This window comes from Salmo trutta, chromosome 9 (genome assembly GCF_901001165.1).
Source record: "Salmo trutta chromosome 9, fSalTru1.1, whole genome shotgun sequence".
Lineage (NCBI taxonomy): Eukaryota > Metazoa > Chordata > Actinopteri > Salmoniformes > Salmonidae > Salmo > Salmo trutta.
In genome coordinates this window covers 34,493,828-34,520,946 of record NC_042965.1, presented here as the reverse complement: position 1 = coordinate 34,520,946, position 27,119 = coordinate 34,493,828, and the positions used below count along the sequence as shown (strand labels likewise).

At 42.6% G+C, this 27,119-nt stretch overlaps 1 protein-coding gene across 6 annotated transcripts; it reads right to left on the bottom strand.

The window, feature by feature from the left end:
* Positions 1–1,991: 1,991 nt before the first annotated feature.
* cdc14b (cell division cycle 14B) lies at positions 1,992–27,045 on the bottom strand. 6 transcript variants are annotated; one of them, XM_029763538.1, is made up of 17 exons: positions 26,569–27,045; positions 24,790–24,880; positions 23,995–24,070; positions 23,618–23,710; positions 23,383–23,459; positions 19,999–20,065; positions 19,809–19,871; positions 19,634–19,721; positions 19,078–19,308; positions 18,774–18,912; positions 18,354–18,516; positions 18,098–18,195; positions 3,825–3,872; positions 3,631–3,717; positions 3,185–3,353; positions 2,707–2,772; positions 1,992–2,430 (listed from the first exon to the last, which is right to left on the bottom strand). In XM_029763538.1, exons 1-17 carry the CDS (start codon positions 26,675–26,677, stop codon positions 2,410–2,412), a joined length of 1,686 nt encoding a protein of 561 aa, XP_029619398.1. In that variant the 5' UTR covers positions 26,678–27,045; the 3' UTR covers positions 1,992–2,409. The 6 variants fall into 6 exon arrangements, 5 of the variants coding, with proteins under 5 accessions (XP_029619398.1, XP_029619399.1, XP_029619401.1 ...); XM_029763539.1 differs by lacking the exon at positions 26,569–27,045 and adding an exon at positions 25,123–26,547; XM_029763541.1 differs by lacking the exon at positions 3,185–3,353.
* Positions 27,046–27,119: the final 74 nt, after the last annotated feature.

Genomic DNA, 27,119 nt, shown 5'->3' with positions numbered 1-27,119 from the left:
TTAGCGAGGCAACTTTCAACACCCAGAAGTGGCTCATCATTTAGCCAGGTACATTATGCTGCAATGAATGATTGAGCTAACCTGCTCCGGCTAACTCCATTAGCCGGAGCCACAAGTTTAGGACCAATGAAATAGATTCCCTCCCTCTCGCAAACATCGCGTCATCACTTTTATATGAGGGATGACCGATTTTAAATATTGTATTAAATGTTTGTTTAAAGACAATCACATTTAACGATAGGATGCATTTGAAAGTTCAAACAGTAACTTTTGTATGACGTTATACAATCATTTTATCCATAGGAGTGGGGAAAAGGTGTGCATTATAAGTAATACAAGACAAAGCACTTCTAATAGCCTATTTCACATAAACTGGGTTAAAGCCCTGAACCCTGATTGGCTGAAAGCCAGGGTATATTTAAGCAATAAGGCCCGAGGAGGTGTGGTATATGGCCAATATACCATGGCTAAGGGCTGTTCTTATGAGCAACGCGGAGTGCCTGAACACGGCCCTTAGCCATGGTATATTGGCCATATATCACAAACCCCCGAGGTGACATTACTATTATAAAACTGGTTACCAACATAATTACAGCAGTAAACGTTGTCTCTAATTACATTGGTAACCAGTTTATAATAGCAATAAGGCACCTCGGGTTTGTGGTATATTGCAAATATACCACAGCTACAGTGGCGTGTATTCATGAATGCCAGGCTTCCCCAGATATTTGACCTAAAAAAAAAAAAGGATATAAAATAATTTCTTTCATCTCTGTGTTTTCATAATTTCATGCCAGCAAGCATTTGGCCTCCCTTGATAAATGTTTGTTATAAAAGGATTAGCGCAACTGTGGGTTTTCCTGGTGCAGCAAAACAGGACGCACCTGAGCTCAATTTTGAGTCTCACAGCAAAGGGTCTGAATACTTATGTAATTAAGTATTTGTAATTTTATTTGCAAAAATGGTCTAAAAACCTGTTTTTGCTTTTGTCATTATGGGATATTGTGTGTAGATTGAGAACAATAAATAATTTAATACATTTTTGAATAAGGCTGTAACGAAATGTGGATAAAGTCAAGGGGTCTTAATTCTTTCCGAATGCACTGTATCATGGTGGTGTATGAACGAATGGGTTAAAAGCAAACAACGCAATTATCACAACATAGGTTGTAATATGGCTTTTTTTCCCTGGCTTGGCTTCCTCAGTGAATTTACCCACACACGCTACTGCACGGCTAACACAGAACCCAAACCGGCTGCGCATGCGCCATCGTGCATAAATGTATTTTGTCCCCCCACACCAAACGCAATCACGACACACAGGTTAAAATATCAAAACAAACTCTGAACCAATTACATAAAATTTGGGGACAGTCGAAAATCATTAAACATTTATGGAAATTACGTAGCTAGCTTGCACTTGCTAGCTAATTTGTCCTATTTACCTAGCTTGCTGTTGCTAGCTAATTTGTCCTGGGATATAAACATTAAGTTGTTATTTTACCTGAAATGTACAAGGTCCTCTACTCTGACAATTAATCCACACATAAAATGGTCAACCGAATTGTTTCTAGTCATCTCTCCTCGTTCTAGGCTTTTTTTGACTTTATACTGTGATTGGCAAAGTTCATAAATTAGGTGTATTACCGCCACTGACCTTGTTCGTCTTTCAGTCACCCACGTGGGTATAACCAATGAGGAGATGGTACGTGGGTACCCACTTCTATAAACCAATGAGATGGGAGAGGCAGGACTTGCAGCGCAATCTGCGTCACAAATAGAACTGACTTATATTTTAGCCCATGGCAACGCAGACGCTCGTTGGCGTGCGCGAGCAGTGTGGGTGCAATAATTGAATAATATAGATTTCTAAATGTATTTTGCAACACTCGCGCACGCGACGCGAGCATTGTAGTCAGCCTGTGACCTGGAATGTGAAGCAAACTGAAGCTAGCTGCCCCTCTGCTTTCAATATACTTTGAATCCCTCAGTTACTTAAGGTTTCCTTTATTTTGGCAGTTACATTTGAAATGGCACTATTCCCACTACTTATGGCCAGGACACACACTGTTTTGTTTCATGATATAAACAGTGAAATATATATATATATATATATATATATATATATATATATATAGTAATAAAAAGGGATGGCAAATAAATTCCAAACTAACTGAACATGGTTTACATCTTAACCATATCTGATAGTTTTTCTTCCCATTCAAAAACAGAGACATCACATTTCCTCATCAACATCCCTTAAAATCAGCAATTGACTGGACTGGTTCAAGTAAAATAAACCGAGTCCCTCTTAAGAAATGAAAACAAAAATCTCCATTTGCAGGAGCTGCAGGAAGACTGTACTCCCTTAGAATTCCAGAACCTCAGGCTCAGCGCAGTAGAGGAGCTCTAGCTTTGGGTATGGAGTGACTGAAGGGACAGAAAGCACACAATTACACCCAGGAAGAGAGAAATGGGACATACAGATCATACACCTCAAAATGCTCAATAACACTACATTGGCTTCTATTCATTAGACCCTAGGGGGAAAAAATGTGCCAGATTTGACTATGCATGCAGTCTGTCCATTATAATAGTAATAAAGGACTAAATGAAAAGGAGAAGAGGTTGACTGGAGACATTTTGCACACTAACAATAGCATAGAACAGAGCAGTGAGACGAGGATAGAAAAAGGAAATAGATACCATAGTCTCGTAAAGCGCACTGATTGTAAAGAACATCGAGTTTTCCGTCCTCTGGACACAGTGCGTCTGTTAAGAGGGAAATTACAAAGAAGAAAACAGGGGAAAGGAAAGGGACATGTGATTCCCCTTGTAGAACAATGATTCATGTCAGCAGAATCCCAAACAGCCAATGACAGGTTGCCGGTGTCTGAAAGCAAGGAGACCGTGTGAGCAGTAAAGTCCAGAGAAGCTATAGCCAGTCATACTTCTGGATCAGCCATTCTAATAGAACATGCAAGGAGCCATAGGGAGTGTGAGGCGCTGCAGAGAGTGTTCCAAGTGTTTGAGCTGGAGCGTTGAGAGCTTGAACGTTTTTGGAAGGTCATGTGAAATGCAAAGGCTCAGTTAAGCAGACCTTGGTATGTGGAGGAAAAACGGAGTAGGAGAGAGTGAGGTTGAGCCCAGAGAAAGGGGTTGAGGAGAGGCTAGGTGGGCTTGCCTTCTGAGGGGCCTGCAGCATGTTTAGGTTGGGCAGGTTGCCTGTGCTGCCTGCGTTGGCGGCTGTGTCTCTATTGCAGCCACTGGACTCACAGCACACTGGCTCTCTGTCGCTGGCCACTACATGCATGCTGCCTAGAGACCTGGCTAGTCTGGAGCTGCACAGGGAGCTGGCGGAGAGGAGGGAATGGGTTATTGGAACCATGAATGGCTATGGCTGGTTCTGTCCAGTTTACTTTACACACGTGTCAACTCTTTTCTGTATGACTGAGTAAACAAAGAGTTGCAATGCAAGCCATTTAATATGAATGAGCTAGTAAATATGAGAAATAGTGCCCGAGCCAAATCCTAACTTAATATTAACTTTCACATAAATTATGCACTGCTGTCAATGAAAGTAGTAGTTTGAATTCTCTATGACGGCTCATTGGAGACATTGCCACTAACCTGCCCCCCACACTGTTGGCAGGCAGCGAGGTTCTGGTTCTCTTCCTATTGTCTGAGGCATCAGGCCCACTAGACTGCAGGAGAATCCTGAAGCAGACACACAATTCACACTTTAATGGTGATGCTCAACGTCCTCAACGGGTGTGTGTATGTAGAAAGTGAGTGTGTGAGACATTCAGGATGTGTTTAAGTACCTTAAAGACTGCGATGAGGACCTGGTGTGAATCTTGTTCTCTTCTTGTCTGTAAATAAACAAACACACACACAATATTTCAACACCAACAGCAAGCGAGGGGGAAAGACAGGAGGAGATTGAGACCACAGCTTGGAGATGCAAAGACTGAAGGTGAGAGCAAACAGGCAGCAACTGCAGAATATTCCAGAATTCTAAGATCATTGATCCAAGTAAATTTAATTACACAATCAATTATTCCCGTAATGCAATGGAACCATCATTCATTAACCTAAGGCTCTGAGAGGTTCAAATTAGTTATCCCCAACTTTAAAAGTTTGAGGCAAAGCGAGGGGAATTTGAGGCAATAAAAACATTGTTGTTTGCTCAGGTTCTGGAGGCCTGAGAGGTAAAATATAAGCTAGTTGATGTATTAGGGCACTTAATTATTAATTTGAAAAATATCTCCTTTGATAAATTAATTGAAGTGCAACATTCAGTGTTGGGTGGAAGGGATTTGCATTGGCTTTGCAGCGAAGGGAATCATTCCAAAACAGATTCAGGGAGTGAAATGTAAAGGCTATGGTTATTACTTGCCGTACTTAAAGTTAAACTCAGGACAATCAGTCAGCCAAAGAGGACACAGCGTTATAAATAACAGACCATCGAAACGTGATTCCTGCCCTCCTCATTTTCAAAAATATAAACTTCCTTTGCAGCCAGGGGATGACAAACATGTAGCCAGTTTAGAAGTGTAAAGCGAGGTGAGGATGGGGGGGCGGGAGACAGGACCAGGCACATAAACTGGTGTTGAGGAGGGGGTAAATAAAGGAAGGGATACACTTACAGCATTCTCAGTTAGACTCCGGAAGGGGGAAGGGTTTGGGGACAGACTGGCAGGAGAGCTCAGTGAAATCCTAACCCGTCTATACAGAAATGCAGGATGGAAGAAGGGAAGCCATACACAATCCACCACAGGGCAAGGCTACACAGGGACGAGAGCAGCATGGCTACCAACCATCTAAGAGGGGGAAAACATCCAACAAACAGAACAGAAACAAAAACATGACAGAGAGAAAGGAAGGATAGACAGAGAGAATCTCACTTTTTCTCCTCCCCCACGGACTGGGTCAGGCATAGCCAACGCCCCGTCAAGAGTCCTACACATCCACTAGCCTGGGTGACACCCTTTCTACTAAAGCCATCTGGTTGTCTTGCTTGACAAAGTAAGAAAGTGGTATTATTACATGCTGAAACTGTTAGACACCCAGGCTACATATTCACTAGCAGAACCAGGCTAACAAGTAAAGCCTTTTCACATTACACCACAGCAGAAAGGGGTACCTGCAAGGTTTTCACTAACTACTCAAGTCTCACCTAAGTTCTGGCATTGATTTTAGACAACTTGTTTTCCACAGCATGCTAAAAGTGTTTCCCAAACGGTGGACTGGGACTTTGACCCTATGCAGTGATAACAGCACCTTTCAGAGTCTACCATCTTCTGTGTTTGCAGAGGTATAGGCCTAAGAGTGGTTTAAAAATTGAGAAACATGAAAGCTTGCTTCTAGTTTTCTATAAGACGGACTTCAATCAAACACACTATGCATATATAGGCCTAGTCACCCGAAGAAAAGTTTCATATATACACTGCTCAAAAAAATGAAGGGAACACTAAAATAACACATCCTAGATCTGAATGAATGAAATAATCTTATTAAAAACTTTTTTCTTTACATAGTTGAATGTGCTGACAACAAAATCACACAAAAATAATCAATGGCAATCCAATTTATCAACCCATGGAGGTCTGGATTTGGAGTCACACTCAAAATTAAAGTGGAAAACCACACTACAGGCTGATCCAACTTTGATGTAATGTCCTTAAAACAAGTCAAAATGAGGCTCAGTAGTGTGTGTGGCCTCCACGTGCCTGTATGACCTCCCTACAACGCCTGGGCATGCTCCTGATGAGGTGGCGGATGGTCTCCTGAGGGATCTCCTCCCAGACCTGGACTAAAGCATCCGCCAACTCCTGGACAGTCTGTGGTGCAATGTGGCGTTGGTGGATGGAGCGAGACATGATGTCCCAGATGTGCTCAATTGGATTCAGGTCTGGGGAACGGGCGGGCCAGTCCATAGCATCAATGCCTTCTTCTTGCAGGAACTGCTGACACACTCCAGCCACATGAGGTCTAGCATTGTCTTGCATTAGGAGGAACCCAGGGCCAACCGCACCAGCATATGGTCTCACAAGGGGTCTGAGGATCTCATCTCGGTACCTAATGGTAGTCAGGCTAACTCTGGCGAGCACATGGAGGGCTGTGCGGCCCCCCCAAAGAAATGCCACCCCACACCATGACTGACCCACCGCCAAACCGGTCATGCTGGAGGATGTTGCAGGCAGCAGAACGTTCTCCACGGCATCTCCAGACTCTGTCACATGTGCTCAGTGTGAACCTGCTTTCATCTGTGAGGAGCACAGGTCGCCAGTGGCGAATTTGCCAATCTTGGTGTTCTCTGGCAAATGCCAAACGTCCTGCACGGTGTTGGGCTGTAAGCACAACCCCCACCTGTGGACATCGGGCCCTCATACCACCCTCATGCAGTCTGTTTCTGACCGTTTGAGCAGACACATGCACATTTGTGGCCTGCTGGAGGTCATTTTGCAGGGCTCTGGCAGTGCTCCTCCTGCTCCTCCTTGCACAAAGGCGGAGGTCGCGGTCCTGCTGCTGGGTTGTTGCCCTCCTACGGCCTCCTCCACGTCTCCTGATGTACTGGCCTGTCTCCTGGTAGCACCTCCATGCTCTGGACACTACGCTGACAGACACAGCAAACCTTCTTGCCACAGCTCGCATTGATGTGCCATCCTGGATGAGCTGCACTACCTGAGCCACTTGTGTGGGTTGTAGACTCCGTCTCATGCTACCACTAGAGTGAAAGCACCGCCAGCATTCAAAAGTGACCAAAACATCAGCCAGGAAGCATAGAAACTGAGAAGTGGTCTGTGGTCACCACCTGCAGAACCACTCCTTTATTGGGGGTGTCTTGCTAATTGCCTATCATTTCTACCTGTTGTCTATTCCATTTGCACAACAGCATGTGACATTTATTGTCAATCAGTGTTGCTTCCTAAGTGGACAGTTTGATTTCACAGAAGTGTGATTGACTTGGAGTTACATTGTGTTGTTTAAGTGTTCCCTTCATTTTTTTGAGCAGTAATATATATATATATATATATATATATATATATATACACACACACATACACACACACACATACATATACACACACACACACACAGTTGAAGTCAGAAGTTTACATACACCTTAGCCAAATACATTTAAACTCAGTTTTTCACACTTCCTGACATTTAATCGAAGTAAAAATTCTCTGTCTTAGGTCAGTTAGAATCACCACTTATTTTAAGAATGTGAAATGTCAGAATAATAGTAGAGATAATGATTTATTTCAGCTTTTATTTATTTCATCAGATTCCCAGTGGGTCAGAAGTTTACATACACTCAATTAATATTTGGTAGCATTGCCTTTACATTGTTTAACTTGGGTCAAACGTTTCAGGTAGCCTTCCACAATAAGTTGGGTGAATTTTGGCCCATTCCTCCTGACAGAGCTGGTGTAACTGAGTCAGGTTTGTAGGCCTCCTTGCTCGCACACACTTTTTCAGTTCTGCCCACACATTTTCTATAGGATTGAGGTCAGGGCTTTGTGTTGGCCACTCCAATACCTTGACTTTGTTCTCCTTAAGCCATTTTGCCACAACGTTGGAAGTATGCCTGGGGTCATTGTCCATTTGGAAGACCCATTTGCGACCAAGCTTTAACTTTCTGACTGATGTCTTGAGATGTTGCTTCAATATATCCAGATAATTTTCCTTGCTCATGATGCCATCTATTTTGTGAAGTGCACCAGTCCGTCCTGCAGCAAAGCACCCCCACAACATGATGCAGCCACCCCCGTGCTTCAAGGTTGGGATGGTGTTCTTCAGCTTGCAAGCCTCCCCCTTTTTCCTCCAAACATAACGATGGTCATTATGGCCAAACAGTTCTATTTTTGTTTCATCAAACCAGAGGACATTTCTCCAAAAAGTACGATCTTTGTCCCCATGTGCAGTTGCAAACCGGGGCCTGGCTTTTTTATGGCAGTTTTGGAGCAGTGGCTTCTTCCTTGGTGAGTGGCCTTTCAGGTTGTGTCGATATAGGACTCGTTTTACTGTGGATATAGATACTTTTGTACCCGTTTCCTCCAGCATCTTCACAAGGTCCTTTGCTGTGGTTCTGGGATTGATTTGCACTTTTTGCACCAAAGTACGTTCATCTCTAGGAGACAGAACGAGTCTCCTTCCTGAGCGGTATGCCTGCTGCGTGGTCCCATGGCGTTTATACTTGCGTACTATTGTTTGTACAGATGAACGTGGTACCTTCAGGCGTTTGGAAATTGCTCCCCAGGATGAACCAGACTTGTGGAGGTCTATAATTTTTTTTCTGAGGTCTTGGATGATTTCTTTTGATTTTCTCATGATGCAAGCAAAAAGGCACTGAGTTTGAAGGTAGGCCTTGAAATACATCCACAGGTACACCTCCAGTTGACTCTAATTATGTCAATTAGCCTATCAGAAGCTTCTAAAGCCATGACATAATTTTCTGGAAGTTTCCAAGCTGTTTAAAGGCACAGTCAACTTAGTGTATGTAAACTTGTGACCCACTGGAATTGTGACACAGTGAATTGTAAGTGAAATAATCTGGTCTGTAAACAATTATTGGAAAAATGACTTATGTCATGCACAAAGTAGATGTCCTAACCGACTTGCCAAAACTATAGTTTGTTAACAAGAAATTTGTGGAGTGGTTGAAAAACTAGTTAACGACTCCAACCTAAGTTTTGCCAACCTTACTTCGCTACCTGTCAACTTTACGGTTTTTACTTTTTAATTACCGTTTATATTTTGAGTTTTTCCCCTCACTCACTTTTTTTCATTCAACTTTTTCACTCTGGACGTTTTATCTGGACATGGTTCGTCAGGACTTCCAACAGCCGAAGCTAAGTAGTAACATTAACATGATGCCTTCTAATTGCAGTCGCTGTACTCATAATATACAGGAGAACGATCGCCTTACGGCGAGGATAGCTGTGCTGCAAGCCCAGCTTCAGACGCAATCATTAGGCAAGGGTAATTTCAGTGTAGGAAAGGATGAAAGCGTCTGTGCCACCAGTAAGTACAGATAGTATCGTTAGTATAAATCCCCTCGCACGGTCCCCGCAGCCGGACAACTTTCTCATGGCTTCTGGAGGGAAATGTTGTAGGAATGCTCAACCGGTGTCGCTCATTCAGCTGACAGTAACTTTCAACCGGTTCTCCCCATTAACTTCTTACATCTACACGTTCCGCTAGCGGAACGTCTGCTCCAATATCCAATGATGGGCGGGGCGCGAAATTCAAACTCCTCTAAATCCGAAAACGTACACTTTTCAAACATATGACTATGTTACAGCTATTTAAAGACAAGACTCTCCTTTATCTAACCAAACTGTCCGATTTCAAAAAGGCTTTACAGCGAAAGCAAAACATTAGATTATGTCAGCAGAGTACCCAGCCAGGAATAATCACACAGCCATTTTTCAAGCTAGCATATCATGTCACATAAACCCAAACCATATCTAAATGCAGCACTAACCTTTGATGATCTTCATCAGATGACACACCTAGGACATTGTGTTATACAATACATGCATGTCTGTTCAATCAAGTTCATATTTATATCAAAAACCAGCTTTTTACATTAGCATGTGACGTTCAGAACTAGCATTCCCACCGAACACTTCCGGTGATTTTACTAAATTACTCACGATAAACGTTCACAAAAAGCATAACAATTATTTTAAGAATTATAGATACAGAACTCCTCTATGCACTCGATATGTCCGATTTTAAAATAGCTTTTCGGATGAAGCACATTTTGCAATAATGTAAGTACATAGCCCGGCGTTACAGGGCTAGCTATTTAGACACCCACCCAGTGTAGCCTTCACCAAAATCACATTTCCTATAAGAAAAATGTTCTTACCTTGCTTGTTCTTCATCAGAATACACTGCCAGGACTTCTACTTCAATAACAAATGTAGGTTTGGTCCCAAATAATCCATCGTTATATCCAAACAGCGACGTTTTGTTCGTGCGTTCTAGACACTATCCCAACGCTAAATCTCGGCCACGAGCATGACGCAAAATATGACAAAAAATTTCGAAATATTCCATTACCGTACTTCGAAGCATGTCAACCGCTGTTTAAAACCAATATTTATGCAATTTATCTCGTAGAGAAGCGATAATATTCCGACCGGGAATCTGCCTGTCTGTAAACTGAGGAAAAAACCAAAAGCCGGGGGCGGGGCGTGTCACGCGCCTAAGGCTTAGTCCATTGACTGACCACTCAGCTTTTGCTCTCGTGTGCTTCAGCCAGGGCTTTGAATGACATCATTCCTGTTTTTCCCGGGCTGTGAGACTCCATTGTTGACGTGACAAGTGTCACGTAAGAGCAGAGATCCTTTGTAAACGATAGAGAGAATCAAGAAGGGCAAGAAATGTTCAGACAGGGTACTTCCTGAACAGAAGCATCTCAGGTTTTTGCCTGCCATAGGAGTTCTGTTATACTCACAGACACCATTCAAACAGTTTCAGAAACTTTGGAGTGTTTTCTCTCCAAAGCTAATAATTATATGCATATTCCAGTTTCTGGGCAGGACTAATAATCAGATTAAATCGGGTACGTTTTTTATCCAGCCGTGAAAATACTGCCCCCTAGATGTAACAGGTTAAGCAGCGAGTCGGAGTCAGAGGCCGAGCCTTCTCTGGACTCTACTCCTCCCGTTACGGGGTCTGAGACGCCGAAGCTTCCCACCATTAGCTCTGACAAATTGAAAACCCTAGTCATTGGCGACTCCATTACCCGCAATATTAGACTTATAACGAATCATCCAGCGATCATACACTGTTTACCAGGGGGCAGGGCTACCGATGTTAAGGCTAATCTGAAGATGGTGCTGGCTAAAGCTAAAACTGGCGAGTGTATAGAGATAGTTATCCACGTCGGCACCAACGATGTTAGGATGAAACAGTCAGAGGTCACCAAGTGCAACATAGCCTCAGCGTATAAATCAGCTAGAAAGATGTGTCAGCATCGAGTAATTGTCTCTGGCCCCCTCCCAGTTAGGGTAAGTGATGAGCTCTACAGCAGAGTCTCACAACTCAATCGCTGGTTAAACTGTTTTCTGCCCCTCCCAAAAGATAGAATTTGTAGATAATTGGCCCTCTTTCTGGGACACACCCACAAACAGGACCACGCCTGGCCTGTTGAGGAGTGACGGACTCCATCCTAGCTGGAGGGGTGCTCTCATCTTATCTACGAACATAGACAGGGCTCTAACTCCCCTAGCACCACAATGAAATAGGGTGCAGGCCAGGCAGCAGGCTGTTAGCCAGCCTGCCAGCTTAGTGGAGTCTGCCACTAGCGTTGTCAGGGTAGTCAGCTCAGCTATCCACATTGAGACAGTGTCTGTGCCTCGACCTAGGTTTGGCAAAACTAAACATGGCGGTGTTCGCCTTAGCAATCTCACTAGCATAAAGACCTCCATTCCTGCCATTATTGAAAGAGATCGTGATACCGCACATCTCAAAATAGGGCTACTTAATGTTAGATCCATCACTTCAAAGGCAGTTATAGTCAATGAACTAATCACTGATCATAATCTTAATGTGATTGGCCTGACTGAAACATGGCTTAAGCCTGATGAATTTACTGTATTAAATGAGGCCTCACCTCCTGGTTACACTAGTAACCATATCCCCCGTGCATCCCGCAAAGGCGGAGGTGTTGCTAACATTTACGATAGCAAATTTCAATTTACAAAAAAAGAAAATAAACATTTTCGTTTTTTAAGCCTCTAGTCATGAAATCTATGCAGCCTACTCAATCACTTTTTATAGCTACTGTTTACAGGCCTCCTGGGCCATATACAGCGTTCCTCACTGAGTTCCCTGAATTCTTTATCGGACCTTGTAGTCATAGCAGATAATATTCTAATTTTTGGTGACTTTAATATTCACATGGAAAAGTCCACAGACCCACTCCAAAAGGCTTTCGGAGCCATCATCGACTCAGTGGGTTTTGTCCAACATGTCTCTGGACCTACTCAATGCCACAGTCATACTCTGGACCTAGTTTTGTCCCATGGAATAAATGTTGTGGATCTTAATGTTTTTCCTCATAATCCTGGACTATCGGACCACCATTTTATTACGTTTGCAATCGCAACAAATAATCTGCTCAGACCCCAACCAAGGCACATCAAAAGTCGTGCTATAAATTCTCAGACAACCCAAAGATTCCTTGATGCCCTTCCAGACTCCCTCTGCCTACCCAAGGACGTCAGAGGACAAAAATCAGTTAACCACCTAACTGAGGAACTCAATTTAACCTTGAGCAATACCCTAGATGCAGTTGCACCCCTAAAAACATTTGTCATAAGAAACTAGCTCCTTGGTATACAGAAAATACCCGAGGTCTGAAACAAGCTTCCAGAAAATTGGAACGGAAATGGCGCCACACCAAACTGGAAGTCTTCCGACTAGCTTGGAAAGACAGTACCGTGCAGTATCGAAGAGCCCTCACTGCTGCTCGATCATCCTATTTTTCCAACTTAATTGAGGAAAATAAGAACAATCCTACATTTATTTTTGATACTGTCGCAAAGCTAACTAAAAAGCAGCATTCCCCAAGAGAGGATGGCTTTCACTTCAGCAGTAATAAATTCATGAACTTCTTTGAGGAAAAGATCATGATCATTAGAAAGCAAATTACAGACTCCTCTTTAAATCTGCGTATTCCTCCAAAGCTCAGTTGTCCTGAGTCTGCACAACTCTGCCAGGACCTAGGATCAAGGGAGACACTCAAGTGTTTTAGTACTATATCTCTTGACACAATGATGAAAATAATCATGGCCTCTAAACCTTCAAGCTGCATACTGGACCCGATTCCAACTAAACTACTGAAAGAGCTGCTTCCTGTGCTTGGTCCTCCTATGTTGAACATAATAACGGCTCTCTATCCACTGGATGTGTACCAAACTCATTAAAAGTGGCAGTAATAAAGCCTCTCTTGAAAAAGCCAAACCTTGACCCAGAAAATATTTAAAAAACTATTCGGCCTATATCGAATCTCCCATTCCTCTCAAAGATTTAAAAAAAGCTGTTGCGCAGCAACTCACTGCCTTCCTGAAGATAAACAATGTATACGAAATGCTTCAGTCTGGTTTTAGACCCCATCATAGCACTGAGACTGCACTTGTGAAGGTGGTAAATGACCTTTTAATGGCGTCAGACCGAGGCTCTGCATCCGTCCTCGTGCTCCTAGACCTTAGTGCTGCTTTTGATACCATTGATCACCACATTCTTTTGGAGAGATTGGAAACCCAAATTGGTCTACACGGTCAAGTTCTGGCCTGGTTTAGCTCTTATCTGTCGGAAAGATATCAGTTTGTCTCTGTGAATGGTTTGTCCTCTGACAAATCTACTGTAAATTTCGGTGTTCCTCAAGGTTCCGTTTTAGGACCACTATTGTTTTCACTATATATTTTACCTCTTCGGGATGTCATTCGAAAACATAATGTTAACTTTCACTGCTATGCGGATGACACACAGCTGTACATTTCAATGAAACATGGTGAAGCCCCAAAATTGCCCTTGCTAGAAGCCTGTGTTTGACATAAGGAAGTGGATGGCTGCAAACTTTCGACTTTTAAACTCGGACAAAACAGAGATGCTTGTTCTAGGTCCCAAGAAACAAAAGAGATCTTCTGTTGAATCTGACAATTAATTTTGATGGTTGTACAGTCATCTCAAATAAAAAACTGAAGGACCTCGGCGTTACTCTGGACCCTGATCTCTCTTTTGAAGAACATATCAAGACTGTTTCAACGACAGCTTTTTTCCATCTATGTAACATTGCAAAAATCAGAAACTTTCTGCCCAAAAATTATGCTGAAAAATTAATCCATGCTTTTGTTACTTCTAGGTTAGACTACTTCAATGCTCTACTTTCCGGCTACCTGGATAAAGCACTAAATAAACTTCAGTTAGTGCTAAATACGGTTGCTAGAATCCTGACTAGAACCCAAAAATTTGATCATATTACTCCAGTGCTAGCCTCCCTACACTGGCTTCCTGTTAAGGCAAGGGCTGATTTCAAGGTTTTACTGCGAATCTACAAAGCATTACATGGGCTTGCTCCTACCTATCTTTCCGATTTGGTCCTGCCGTACATACCTACACGTACGCTACGGTCACAAGACGCAGGCCTCCTAATTGTCTATCGAATTTCTAAGCAAACAGCTGGAGGCAGGGCTTTCTCCTATAGAGCTCCATTTTTATAGAATGGTCTGCCTACCCATGTGAGAGACGCAGACTCGGTCTCAACCTTTAAGTCTTTACTAAAGACTTATCTCTTCAGTAGGTCATATGATTGAGTGTAGTCTGGCCCAGGAGTGTGAAGGTGAACGGAAAGGCTCTGGAGCAACGAACCGCCCTTGCTGTCTCTGCCTGGCCGGTTCCCCTCTCTCCACTGGGATTCTCTGCCTCTAACCCTATTACAGGGGCTGAGTCACTGGCTTACTGGTGTTCTTCCATGCCGTCCCTAGGAGGGGTGCGTCACTTGAGTGGGTTGAGTCACTGACGTGGTCTTCCTGTCTGCGTTGGCGCCCCCCCCTTGGGTTGTGCCGTGACGGAGACCTTTGTGGGCTATACTCGGCCTTGTCTCAGGATGGTAAGTTGGTGGATGAAGATATCCCTCTAGTGGTGTGGGGGCTGTGCTTTGGCAAAGTGGGTGGGGTTATATCCTGCCTGTTTGGCCCTGTCCTGGGGTATCATCGGATGGGGCCACAGTGTCTCCTGACCCCTACTGTCTCAGCCTCCAGTATTTATGCTGCAGTAGTTAATGTGTCGGGGGGGCTAGGGTCAGTCTGTTATATCTGGAGTATTTCTCCTGTCTTATCCGGTGTCCTGTGTGAATTTAAGTATGCTCTCTAATTCTCTCTTTCTCTCGGAGGACCTGAGCCCTAGGACCATGCCTCAGGACTACCTGGCATGATGACTCCTTGCTGTCCCCAGTCCACCTGGCTGTGCTGCTGCTCCAGTTTCAATTGTTCTGCCTTAGGCTATGGAGCCCTGACCTGTTCACCGGACGTGCTACATGTCCCAGACCTGCTGTTTTCCACTCTCTAGAGACAGGAGGAGCGGTAGAGATACTCTCAATGATCGGCTATGAAAAGCCAACTGACATTTACTCCTGAGGGGCTGACTTGTTGCACCCTCGTCAACTACTGTGATTGTTTTTATTTGACCATGCTGGTAATTTATGTACATTTGAACATCTTGGCCCTGTTCTGTTATAATCTCCACCCGGCAGAAGAGGACTGGCCACCCCTCATAGCCTGGTTCCTCTCTAGGTTTTGGCCTTTCTAGGGAGTTTTTCCTAGCCACTGTGCTTCTACACCTGCATTGCTTGCTGTTTGGGGTTTTAGGCTGGGTTTCTGTACAGCACATTGATATATCAGCTGATGTAAGAAGAGCTATAAATAAATTTGTATGTAAACTTCCGACTTCAACTGTATATAGGCCTAGTCAACTGAAGAAAAGCTGCATAACATATACATACACACACACACAGCAAAAAAAAGAAATGTCCCTTTTTCAGGACCCTGCCTTTCAAAGATAATTCGTAAAAATCCAAATAAATTCACAGATCTTCATTGTAAAGAGTTGAAACACTGTTTCCCATGCTTGTTCAATGAACCATAGACAATTAATGAACATGCACCTGTGGAACGGTCGTTAAGACACTAACAGGTTACAGACGGTAGGCAATTAAGGTCACAGTTATGAATAAATATGCTCTCTCTAATTCTCTCTTTCTCTCTTTCTTTCTCTCGGAGGACCTGAGCCCTAGGACCATGCCTCAGGACTACCTGGCATGATGACTCCTTGCTGTCCCCAGTCCACCTGGCCATGCTGCTGCTCCAGTTTCAACTGTTCTGCCTGCGGCTATGGAACCCTGACCTGTTCACCGGACGTGCTTGTTGCACCCTCGACAACTACTATGATTATTATTATTTGACCATGCTGGTCATTTATGAACATTTTAACATCTTGACCATGTTCTGTTATAATATCCACCCGGCACAGCCAGAAGAGGACTGGCCACCCCTCATAGCCTGGTTCCTCTCTAGGTTTCTTCCTAGGTTTTTGGCCTTTCTCAGGAGTTTTTCCTAGGGAGTTTTTCCCAGCCACCGTGCTTCTTTCACATGCATTGCTTGCTGTTTGGGGTTTTAGGCTGGGTTTCTGTACAGCACTTTGAGATTTCAGCTGATGTACGAAGGGCTATATAAATAAATTTGATTTGATTTGATTTGATTTTGATTTGATTTAAGTCGCTCTGGATAAGAGCGTCTGCTAAATGACAAATGTAAATATTAAAGTAATAAATAAGTGAAAAAAAAAAAAAAGCCAAATGTTGTCCCACGGAGAACACCAAGGGCATGTCACAATCACGTGTAGGCTACTCTCAAAAAGTCTGTAAAGGTGCCTGTGGCAGATAGTGGTCAATTCAGGATAGAAATTGAGACTTACTGGCAATAAGAGCAATATAATTCCAAAGACAAGAGTACAAGGGACAGACGTAGCCTATGGTGCTTGAACCTTTACTACCACAAGAGTCCGAGGGATTCTTCCAAGATAGATGTGGGTTTGGTTCAATAGAGGACTTTTAAGCAGGAGGAAGCAAGGCTTGAACAGTACACAGGCACTGACCCAGTTACAAACACAATGGAAAAATATCAATTTGCAGCATTTTATATTCAACCCGGCCCAACACTTAATACATATTACACACATACAATACAGAGGCCATGCATGTCAAAGGTTAAATCATGCTTTAAGTCGTGCATTGGTAAAAAAACAGATCACACGTTCCCCCCCCCTTTCACAGAGGGGGAAAAATAAAAATGAAAAATAGGTAGCTAGATTATGATTCAGTTTATTAGGAGTTTAAGGTTTGGCCTGCGATTCACAGCATCTCAGAGCATATTGGTGTATCCATGATGGAGAAAGCACATTCTGTCTCACATCAATAGTACAAGTAGTCCTCTGAACCGCCTCTACAGTGGATTCTCACCCTTGCTAGCCGGTGCAGATCAAAGCAGCACGTGCCAGAACAGGTGACCAAAATCATTAATCACATTATGCATCCATCCACTGCCTACCTTATTGTACCGCGGTCACCCAAAAGCCACACATCCATTGGCATGGCACAATTTATACAGAAAGAGGAAGCTAGTCAGACAGGAAGTGACATGCACTTACCTCCATTATACAAAACCTCACTTCCTCTCTGTGTTTTTTCCCCCCTCTGTCTCTCTGCTACATTTTAAAATGCAGACACTCCAGACAGCACTCTGGCCACACGATGCCTAAGAGGCTCCAGCAATGTACTACCGCCTGCCTGCCACGGGATAACAAAACCCACAGCCATAGGTGTACACAGTTGCCAGCAAACTGTCCATGTTGGCACCAAATGTTCCACAACAATAACATTTGGATTCTCATTGGATGTGCCAACATGGGACCCTTTAAAATAGCAAATCTGGCACCCATTAAAATAGTAAAGTACGCCTAGCCCACATGGGCTAGGCATACATTACAAGGCATACTTTACTAGGCATACGTTGAATGACTACTTTCAGTCATTCAACATAGCCAGTATAATCAACAATCAATTCGTGTTAGGATCCTGAGTGGCAGCTTTATGGTATGGTTCTGAGGCAGTCATTGGAAAATAAGCCATGATTACTAGACCAAATACATGGCACAAACAGAACAATCTGACTGTTATATTAAGGTAATTAAAGCTGTAAAACTAAGCTGAACTCCATTCAACACAAAACCTGTATAGAAACCCATAGTAGATGGGTATAATGGGCCAGCTATCTTGAGGCAAAAATCAAATACTTGTCACCCAAGAATGCATGGTGGGGCATGAAATGACCTGAAAAAAGGAAACCCTACAACAATATCAAAAGATCTTAAGTCATAATCCAGATGAGACCTCAACTTCCTCTAAACATCAAAATGACTTGGATAAGCTGACTACACAGGCTGCTCCTATCCCCCCCCCCGAAACAAGTCAGTGTGATGCATGGTGGGAGTTGTAGGCCGATCAGAGACTTACGATAGGGAGCCTGTGGATGTTCTCGCCTGCCTCTTGCTCTTCAGGGCTCGCAGTTTATCACCCTGGGTGATGCCATTCCTCTCCTCATTGTCACTATACTGAGGAAGTTAGAAGAGGGAGACAAACATTCAAAGAATGTGTAAAAAAAGAAAAGGAGATGAATACATTTGCTTACCATTCCCTCCCTTCTTTACATGAAGGTATATTCAATTTCTGCATATCAAATAAAACCAGAAAGGATTTCCAAAATTCTCACCAGTTCTGCCTCTTCCTTTTTGGACGTCCTGTTTTTGTTGCTGCCGTTGATAGTGATGTCATCAACCCCCGACAGGATTCTGGTGACGGCCAGCTTGCCGTTCTCCTGCTCGTTCATTTTCTCCCGGAAAACATCTCCCTCCGACCACAGGCTGATCTGCTTACTGCAACATCGTGAGAAAAACAGCAATCAAGTTGTACATCTTCCTACTAACATATTGGTTACTGATCAACAATTGACACTCAACTCAATCAAAGAGCTCCCAGAACTGAAACACTTGAGTTGAATCGGGCGCGTTAGTGCTGGATTGGAACAAATGCATGCCTGTGGCTCCCCAGGACTACAGCTGGTGACCACGGATCTATACAGTAAAATCCGTCACAACAATGGATTGAATCTAGATAAAAATCAGACACATACTCTTCCACAAAGTTTTGTTGTGGTCCGATGACTGATCCAGGCCGGCAGATCCTCATCCAGGCGATGGTCTCAGAAGCAGTCAGGCGGTAGTGCTTCATCATGTAACAGCCTATCAGAGTGCCTGTTCGACCCAGACCCGCTGAAAAATGTCGGCATTGGTTAAATACATAGTTATTAATCAGACTTTTGGTGAAAATCTTTCCCATTCGTTTGGGACAGAGGCCTACACATTTTGGGGGAAATATAGCCTCCAGCCCTCCACTCAACTCCAGATGGTATAAAAGGATAACATAATGTCTTGTACCTTTGCAGTGAACAGCGATAGCTCCATCTGCGTTCTCACAGATGTTGAGGAACTTCCTGACGATGGAGTCATTTGGCGTGCTTCCGTCCACGAAGAAGAGGTCGTGGTGCTCGAAGCCCATGTCAGTGAAGCGCTTGGCATCGTACATCTTCTTGTTGAGACGGACGATGGCTGTGATGTTGTGTTTCCTGAAATAAGGAAAGTAGGCCTCGGGGGCATGGAGAGGGTAACCTGGAGAGAGAACATGGGTTTTGTAGAAAGATGCAATTGAAAAAAATACATACAAAAAAATCTGTACACCTGAAGTAACATATTTGTACACAGATGTGTAGCTGACGTGTACACACAGTGTATACTTGTAAAACGAACAATTATTTGATTACGGTCTGTGACTGAAATATTGCATGTTATTCGATATCCACTTTGCAAGTATAGGCTTCTATACAGTATAAGGGAGGTCATTTGCCAGTCATTCTCAGCAGGGAAAATATCCCAATTTGGCAGCATGTCCTTACATCTCAGATTGCAGAAAGCTAATGTGGAGGGTTTCACATACCGTTCTCTATTTTGCTTTTTGGATGAGGGCCGCTAAACGCTAGGAACTTCCCAGGAATAATCCAGTTGAAATCTCCATTTTCTGCTCTCTGCAAAAAAGAGATGTGGACAGAATTATGAATCACTTATTGATGTTTACTCAACCTGCATTCTGAAGTATGATAATGAAAACTTACCTCGTAATGCTCGTATTCCTCCACATCAAACTGGGAGAAATCAAGCCAGCCAAACTGCAGAGCCTGAAGAGAAAATTAATGGAAGTTAGATTTCCATGCTCCAAATAAAATAACGCAATATTTCTTAAATGTCATAAATGTGCAGTTGCAAATTAACTTGTTAGTCTAACATCAGACTGAAGCAGTGTACCTTGTATATGGCGCGCAGGCAGTCTAGAATGTTCAGATTGTACATACAAGTTCCAAAAGAGGCGTCTCTGTTTAAAACAAACCAGAAACAATCCAAATCAACTCCATATTTTTAAAGCATTCATACCACATTTATAAGTAGAGATGCACGATATATCGGTGAACATATCGGAATCGGCCGATATTAGCTAAAAATTCCAGCATCGGTATCGGCCAATGTCTAGTTTAATGCCCCGATGTGCAAAACCGATGTCAAAGCTGACGTGCATACCTATATAACGTACATATATGACGTAATGACGCCACGTAAAATTATGCGCTACACGTGCAACACAGCATTCATAACCTAGCCCACAATGTCTGCTGCGTGGATCGAGCAGTCAAGCAGTCATTTGAAAGAGTAACACAATTTCAGCAAGACAACTCAAAGGCGAAATCCATTAAAGCCAAGATAATGGAATTCATTGCCCTTGACAATCAACCATTCTCTGTCGTGTGTGATGTTGGCTTTCACCGACTGGTTGAGCATCGGTACACACTACCAAGTGCTCTATTTTCCAGACGTTGCCCTACCGGAGTTATTAACACAGTAATAGCGTCACTGCTGTTAGCTTCAAGATATACATACTATGTATACACCGTTTGGGTCTTTGCATGTCAAAAAAGATACAGCAGCACTGTCAAAGCTGTACAAAAAAGTCTGCAAACAAGCAAACACCGGCCACGAACGATGTGTTTACAATACCACATTGGTAATAATGTATAATTTGTTCTACCACAACTTCTGGGGTAGCTCGCTTTAGCTTGGCACCTAGTTAGCACCAATACAACCAGCCTGAAAACAATGACCAATAGAACCTGCAGTCATTTTCATTATTCTTAGCAATGATTTAGGAATCCTTGTGAGCGTAACAGGGGTCAACAGCATTAATGTAACAGTATAGCTTCCGTCCCTCTCCTCGCCCCAACCTGCACACATCAACCACTGACACCCCACGAAGCATCGTTACCATCGCGCCACAAAAGCAGCGTTGCAAGGGGAACAACTACTTAAGGTCGCAGAGCGAGTGACGGCACCGATTGAAACGCTACTAGCGCGCACCACCGCTAACTAGCTAGCCATTTCACATCGGTTACATGAGTAAGTATTAGCTAGGTTGCCACTTGTTGTTCACCTATTGAAATTAAACTTCAGTTCATTAAAATAAATAGCTAGCCAGCTACTTAACCCTGTTGCCCAAAGCTAACGTTATAAGCAGCCAGCTAGCTTCATCGGGCTAGTGAGGCTCGACCACACCAGGCTGTGTTGTGAAGCTAGCCACAATAAGGATTAGGCACAAGTGGAATTTGCGGTTTGCTTTCAAAATAAAAGTATGTAATTGACAGTAATGCAAATGATGACAAATAGTAGAATTATGCCCTACTTTTATTTTGAAGGCTAACCGCAAAGTCCACAATTTGTTTTATTTTTTTCACCTTTATTTAACCAGGTAGGCCAGTTGAGAACATGTTCTCATTTACAACTGCAACCTGGCCAAGATAAAGCAAAGCAGTGCGACACAAACAACAACACAGAGTTACAAATGGAATAAACAAACATACAGTCAATAACAAAACAGAGAAAAAAAAGTCTATATACAGTGTGTGCAAATGGGATGAGGTGGTAAGGCAATAAATAGGCCATAGTAGCAAAGTAATTACAATTTAGCAAATTTACACTGGAGTGATAGATGTGCAGATGATGATGTGCAAGTCAAAATACTGGTGTGCAAAAGAGCAAAAAAGTAAATAAAAACAATATGGGGATGAGGTAGATAGATTGGATGGGCTATTTACAGATGGGCTGTGTACAGCTGCAGCAATCAGTTAGCTGCTCAGATAGCTGATGTTTAAAGTTAGTGAGGGAGATATAAGTCTCCAACTTCAGCGATTTTTGCAATTCGTTCCAGTCACTGGCAGCAGAGAACTGGAAGGAAAGGCGGCCAAATCAGGTGTTGGCTTTGGGGATGACCAGTGAGATATACCTGCTGGAGCGCGTGCTATGGGTGGGTGTTGTTATCGTGACCAGTGAGCTGAGATAAGGCGGAGCTTTACCTAGTAAAGACTTATAGATGACCAGTGGGTCTGGCGACGAATATGTAGCGAGGGCCAGCCGACGAGAGCATACAGGTCGCAGTGGTGGGTATATGGGGCTTTGGTGACAAAACGGATGGCACTGTGATAGACTGCATCCAGTTTGCTGAGTAGAGTGTTGGAGGCTAATTTGTAAATGACATCGCCGAAGTCGAGGATCGGTAGGATGGTCAGTTTTACGAGGGTATGTTTGGCGGCGTGAGTGAAGGAGGCTTTGTTGCGAAATAGGAAGCCGATTCTATATGTAATTTTGGATTGGATTAGCCACTATTGCGGCTAGCTTCACATAGATGGGTCCGACCACCATTAATCAAATAAGAACTATCTTATAAATTAGGGTCATTTTAGATGATGACACCTAGCTATATAGTTAGCTAGATAACTATAGCTACTGAAACAGATTGTCGTTTTGCTATGTTTTTGGGGAAGAACTTTGGTTGCGTCCATAAGCAAGCTAGCTTTTTTTTATGACCAGCACTGTAGGTGCGCGAGACAATTTTACCAGTATATGTATCGATGAATCGTCGTGACATATGAAATACGAGTGATAGTGTAATCAATGTGTAATAACTACGTAAAGAATGTATGAACCCGTTAAATTATTATGTGACGTGCAGTTATATTCAGGTCCTGATTGATCAACAAGCTTATTTGACAACGTTCCATAGAAACCCTGGTTGAAAATGAAACGACTGAACAACAAAACAGCACAGCAAGTAAGTGAAAGAAATAGGTTTTGATTATGTTTTACTGGTAATGGGGACATACGTAAATGCCAACAAAATAACTTTTTGGTCAGTGTGGTGTGTGTAACCTTTATTTAACTGACGGCCTACTCCGGTCAAATCCGGACCACGCTGGGCCAATTGCGCACCGCCCTATGGGACTCCCAATCACGGCCGGATTCGAACCAGTGACAGTAGTGATGCCTCTTGCACTGAGATGCAGTGCCATAGACTGCTGGTCCATGTGTGTGTTTTAACTATTTAACTGTACTAGAATGCTTAAAAGGCCAATAAAATTGTAAATATCGGTATCATTTTTTTTGGCAAGGAAAATATCGGATATCGGCCAAAAAAGTAATATCGGTGCATCACTATTTATAAGGTATAAATACATATCAAATTACAGCTCCAGACAGCATGATAAAAACTTAATGACATTGATCAATTGTCATAGACACTACTTTCTAACATGTGCACGTGAGAAGTTCTCCTTCAGTGTGTGTGTGTGTGTGTGTGTGTGTGTGTACCTGAAGGACAGGTAGGTAGAGTTCCTGGACACCAGTAGACTGTAGGCTTCCTCTGGCGTCTTCTGCAAATGCATCACCTTCAAACAAACAGGCCAGTATTATGGAGAAACTACTAATGGATAGCAATATTTTAAATGAAGATACGCAAGCACTTTAAGTGCACGGTAACATGCAATCCATCATGACTCAGGGCTATCAATGGGTATGACTTCTCTGCTGAGTGAGAAATACTTACTGCATATGAACCAATAAGATAGGCAGCATTGGCTTGTTTCTTATTATCTCCACAGGTATAGAAGACTATCTTCTTCTTTGCTAGTGTGAATGACTGCTCCAGATGTGGTGAAACGACAACGAAAAAACACTGTTAGCCAGGCTTACAATTCTGCACATCACTACACACATCACTACTTGGCCTGGACATCTCTGAAATCAATGCTCTACAAATCATTTCCTGTTCTAAAACCCTGCCAACATTCTCTTCAGAATATACAAACATTACCCTTTCTCTGACTAGTGTGACATAACTTCTATTTGGTTAGGCTGAGAGAACTGTTGACTATTAACTGTCAGTTCTCTGTCAGAGTGTGTGTTGAGGTTGAGTTTCTTTACCTTGAGCTTTTTAGTGAGTTTGCAACAAAAGCGATAGAACATGGCCAGGTTGAGCGGGCCAAAGTCTGCATAGAAGCTGGGAGAGAGAGAGAGAAAGAGAGAACACAAGGCACAGGCAGGTTAGGTTGACTGTTAAAGCCAAGTTTCATTACAGACTATTCAGAAAAGACAAACGTTGAAAATGCTCTGTGACAATACCTTATCTACATTATATAGTCATATGTGGGTGTTCTGTAATGTTGCACCTGTCTTTAATTGTCCAATAGATTTAATCAATTAATCCACTACCCAAAATTAAGCCCCAGATGAAGACCTATGGGTGGAGACATTTATTGTGACAATAACCATATTTCAGAGCCTGTTTCTCACTATGTGAACTTTACTCTTAGCTGATGAACATTCATACACCACACCTGCTATCAGACAGTGTAATAAACATTTTATAGTGAAATTTTATTAGAGCTCATAAAAACAATACAGTATGCCTACTATTAGTGGGACCAAGATAAGATACAATCAAAATTGACAACATGAACTCCCTTCATGATTGAGAAAAAAAATTATATATATATTTTATGTAACATTTTCATCAGGGAGCCATACTGAGACCAAGGTCTCTTTTATAGATGTCCTCCAAATGACAGAAAATACACACATCAAAATATTAATACATAATGCATCTGCAATGGCTTATAAGACTGACTGAGCAGATATAAAAACAATATACTAGTGAACTGCAAATGGCATAGTCTTTTGGATATGGTCTACAAACATCCTGTAATATAAAGTACCCACTTTTCATATGACAGCTCTTCGTCTATGCAGAAGAAATGTCTGTCAGCTGTGCTTTTAATCTTCTGCTGCAGTATGGCGAAATACAGTTGATCTTGAGAAAAAATATATATACAACAAGAAAGGGGGTTTAAAAAGCTTTGTTTGGCATATGGACAGTCAAACAAACATACAACGTAACTACAACTGAATGTTTGTTAAATTGGGACAATGTATGGACAAAACAAATGCAACACGTCGCACGTGTCAGTTTGAATTTGAATTTCCCCCGGAAATGCCTCGACGGACTAATGTCAACAATCTGCAGGTTTTGTTTGCTTTAAGAACAGCACTTACCTTTGACGATTTCAATACTTTTACTAGTGACATTGTCCTCGGTCATTCTGATAGCGACTTGAGCAAACAATAAGTTACCAAATCAAGTTTAACGGCAATTGCTTGCAGTCTTTACTTTATAGACGCACCTAAATAATAACTTAAACGTCTGTCATTTTTTTTTAAATAGCCTAGCATAATGCTGGGCTAGGGCTATAAATGTGTCTGCCGACCGTATCAGTTAACGAAATCTCTCAAAATATACTGATATGACAAATAAAACGTGAACTGGCTTAGCGACGAAAAATAAATGCCCGCATAGGAGAGGTGCTACGTACTCTGCTCAAACCGAGTTTTGAAGGAAAATCATAAGCGCCACCCTCTGCAACAATGTAACGCTCTCGCGTAACGTTATTGGTTGAAGGAAACTGTAAACGCCACACAGTTGCAGGTTGGCAGGCCAATCATCCTACAGTCTAGTTTGAGAATTTTTAAAGTTCACTTGAGATTCTAATTGGAACGCTGCCCAAGCCGTTGCTAGGAGATTAGTTTCGCTTGGCCAATAGAAATATATCTCCTACTTTGTCGGAACACTTCAAACGTAGTCCTCAAGTGAGGGATGTGTTGAGTTGATTAGAACAATTTTTCTTACCAAACTGTAACAAAACAATACTGTTTGGTTGGTTCTACAGGACTGTAGCCTATCATGCAGGAGGTAGCCTGACAAATAGCCTACAATAGACGTATTGTTTCTGTGTGCAAGAGACTCAATGAAAAATAACAAGTGAGACACCTTCATTTAGTGCTGCTCGGTTTATAAAAACAGCCTAATTGTCAGCCTTTTGATTCAGATTTATTTTAGCCTATCCTCATTTCGGGGTCATAAAGTGTATGCATTCACTACTGTAAGTCGCTCTGGATAAGAGCGTCTGCTAAATGACTAAAATGTAAAAATGTAAATGTAAAATAAAGGATTCTGCATTCTCTGATGCTCATGGTCAATATAGAAATAGGCCTAGACGAAAATGGATAAATTGGGGTATATGTGATCTGACTGCAGCATTGGTCACTGCATTTACGCAGCAGCATAGAAATGCATCCAAATGTAGATTACGAATAGTCACAAGAGGATCAGTAAAATATAGCCTGCATCATAGAAACTCTAAAATAGTTGTTTTTCATTCAGGCTGTCATGGCTGACATGCCATCAAAAGGCGGACAGCGTAGTGTCCCAACGATAATATGTAGTCAATACTGTACTTCAATGCGTTAGCGATTAGGAGCCGATGGTGTCGCCATTTTAGGTCAAAACAGCTGCAGGAAAATCAATTGTAGGTCTAATAGTCAGCCACATCTTATTATCTGCATTCAGACACCGCAAGGCCAGGTAGCCTATTGTATATGCACAAAGCTTGCTCTAAACAGAGTAAGTAACCTACGACGGGATCCATTCCCCGAGTCTCTTACCTGATATTATACTAATGTAAATATCTGATTTTGGCTCCGCCTCCTCTCTCTGAGCTGCAAAACGCTTTTTCCTTGACTCGGGTCGCCTCTTTTCGCTTTTGCGCTTCATTCTCGCTTTTAAGCATGCACTGCCGGCATCTCCAAATCGCGCAATAAGATCTCCTGTCTGCAGTGGGGTTGTCCTAGTTTTCGGTGCTTTATTTGATGCTCTCTTTAGCTACGGTGTCATCCGAAACGCAGTTGTTCGTTCTCCCTCAGTTTTTCCTCTGGTGACGTCTGTGAACGGGGCCAGTTTCTAAATCCCACTTCTGTGACGTAAGAGGTTGCCAGCCCCTCACTAGTCACTAGTGCTACACTATGAAGTTGGACTACTATAAAAAATAATAAACACAAAGGTTGGCATAGCCTAAATAGAATAGGCTGATACGTTATTACAATGTAATAACAATCTTTTTTGAGAAGGTTATTTAATGGGGTTTTAGAGAATGATGTAGAATGAATGTGTAGAGGACTTGATGTCTGATGGGGTGATGTGTAGCCTAAGCCTATTG

Coding starts and splice junctions, on each gene's coding strand:
- cdc14b (XM_029763538.1), bottom strand. CDS start 26,677: ATGAAGCGCAAAAGCGAAAAGAGGCGACCCGAGTCAAGGAAAAAGCGT. Junction 23,711..23,994: donor AACTCACTAAAAAGCTCAAG/GTAAAGAAACTC, acceptor CATCTGGAGCAG/TCATTCACACTAGCAAAGAA. Junction 2,431..2,706: donor GTGCGCTTTACGAGACTATG/GTATCTATTTCC, acceptor CTGTCCCTTCAG/TCACTCCATACCCAAAGCTA.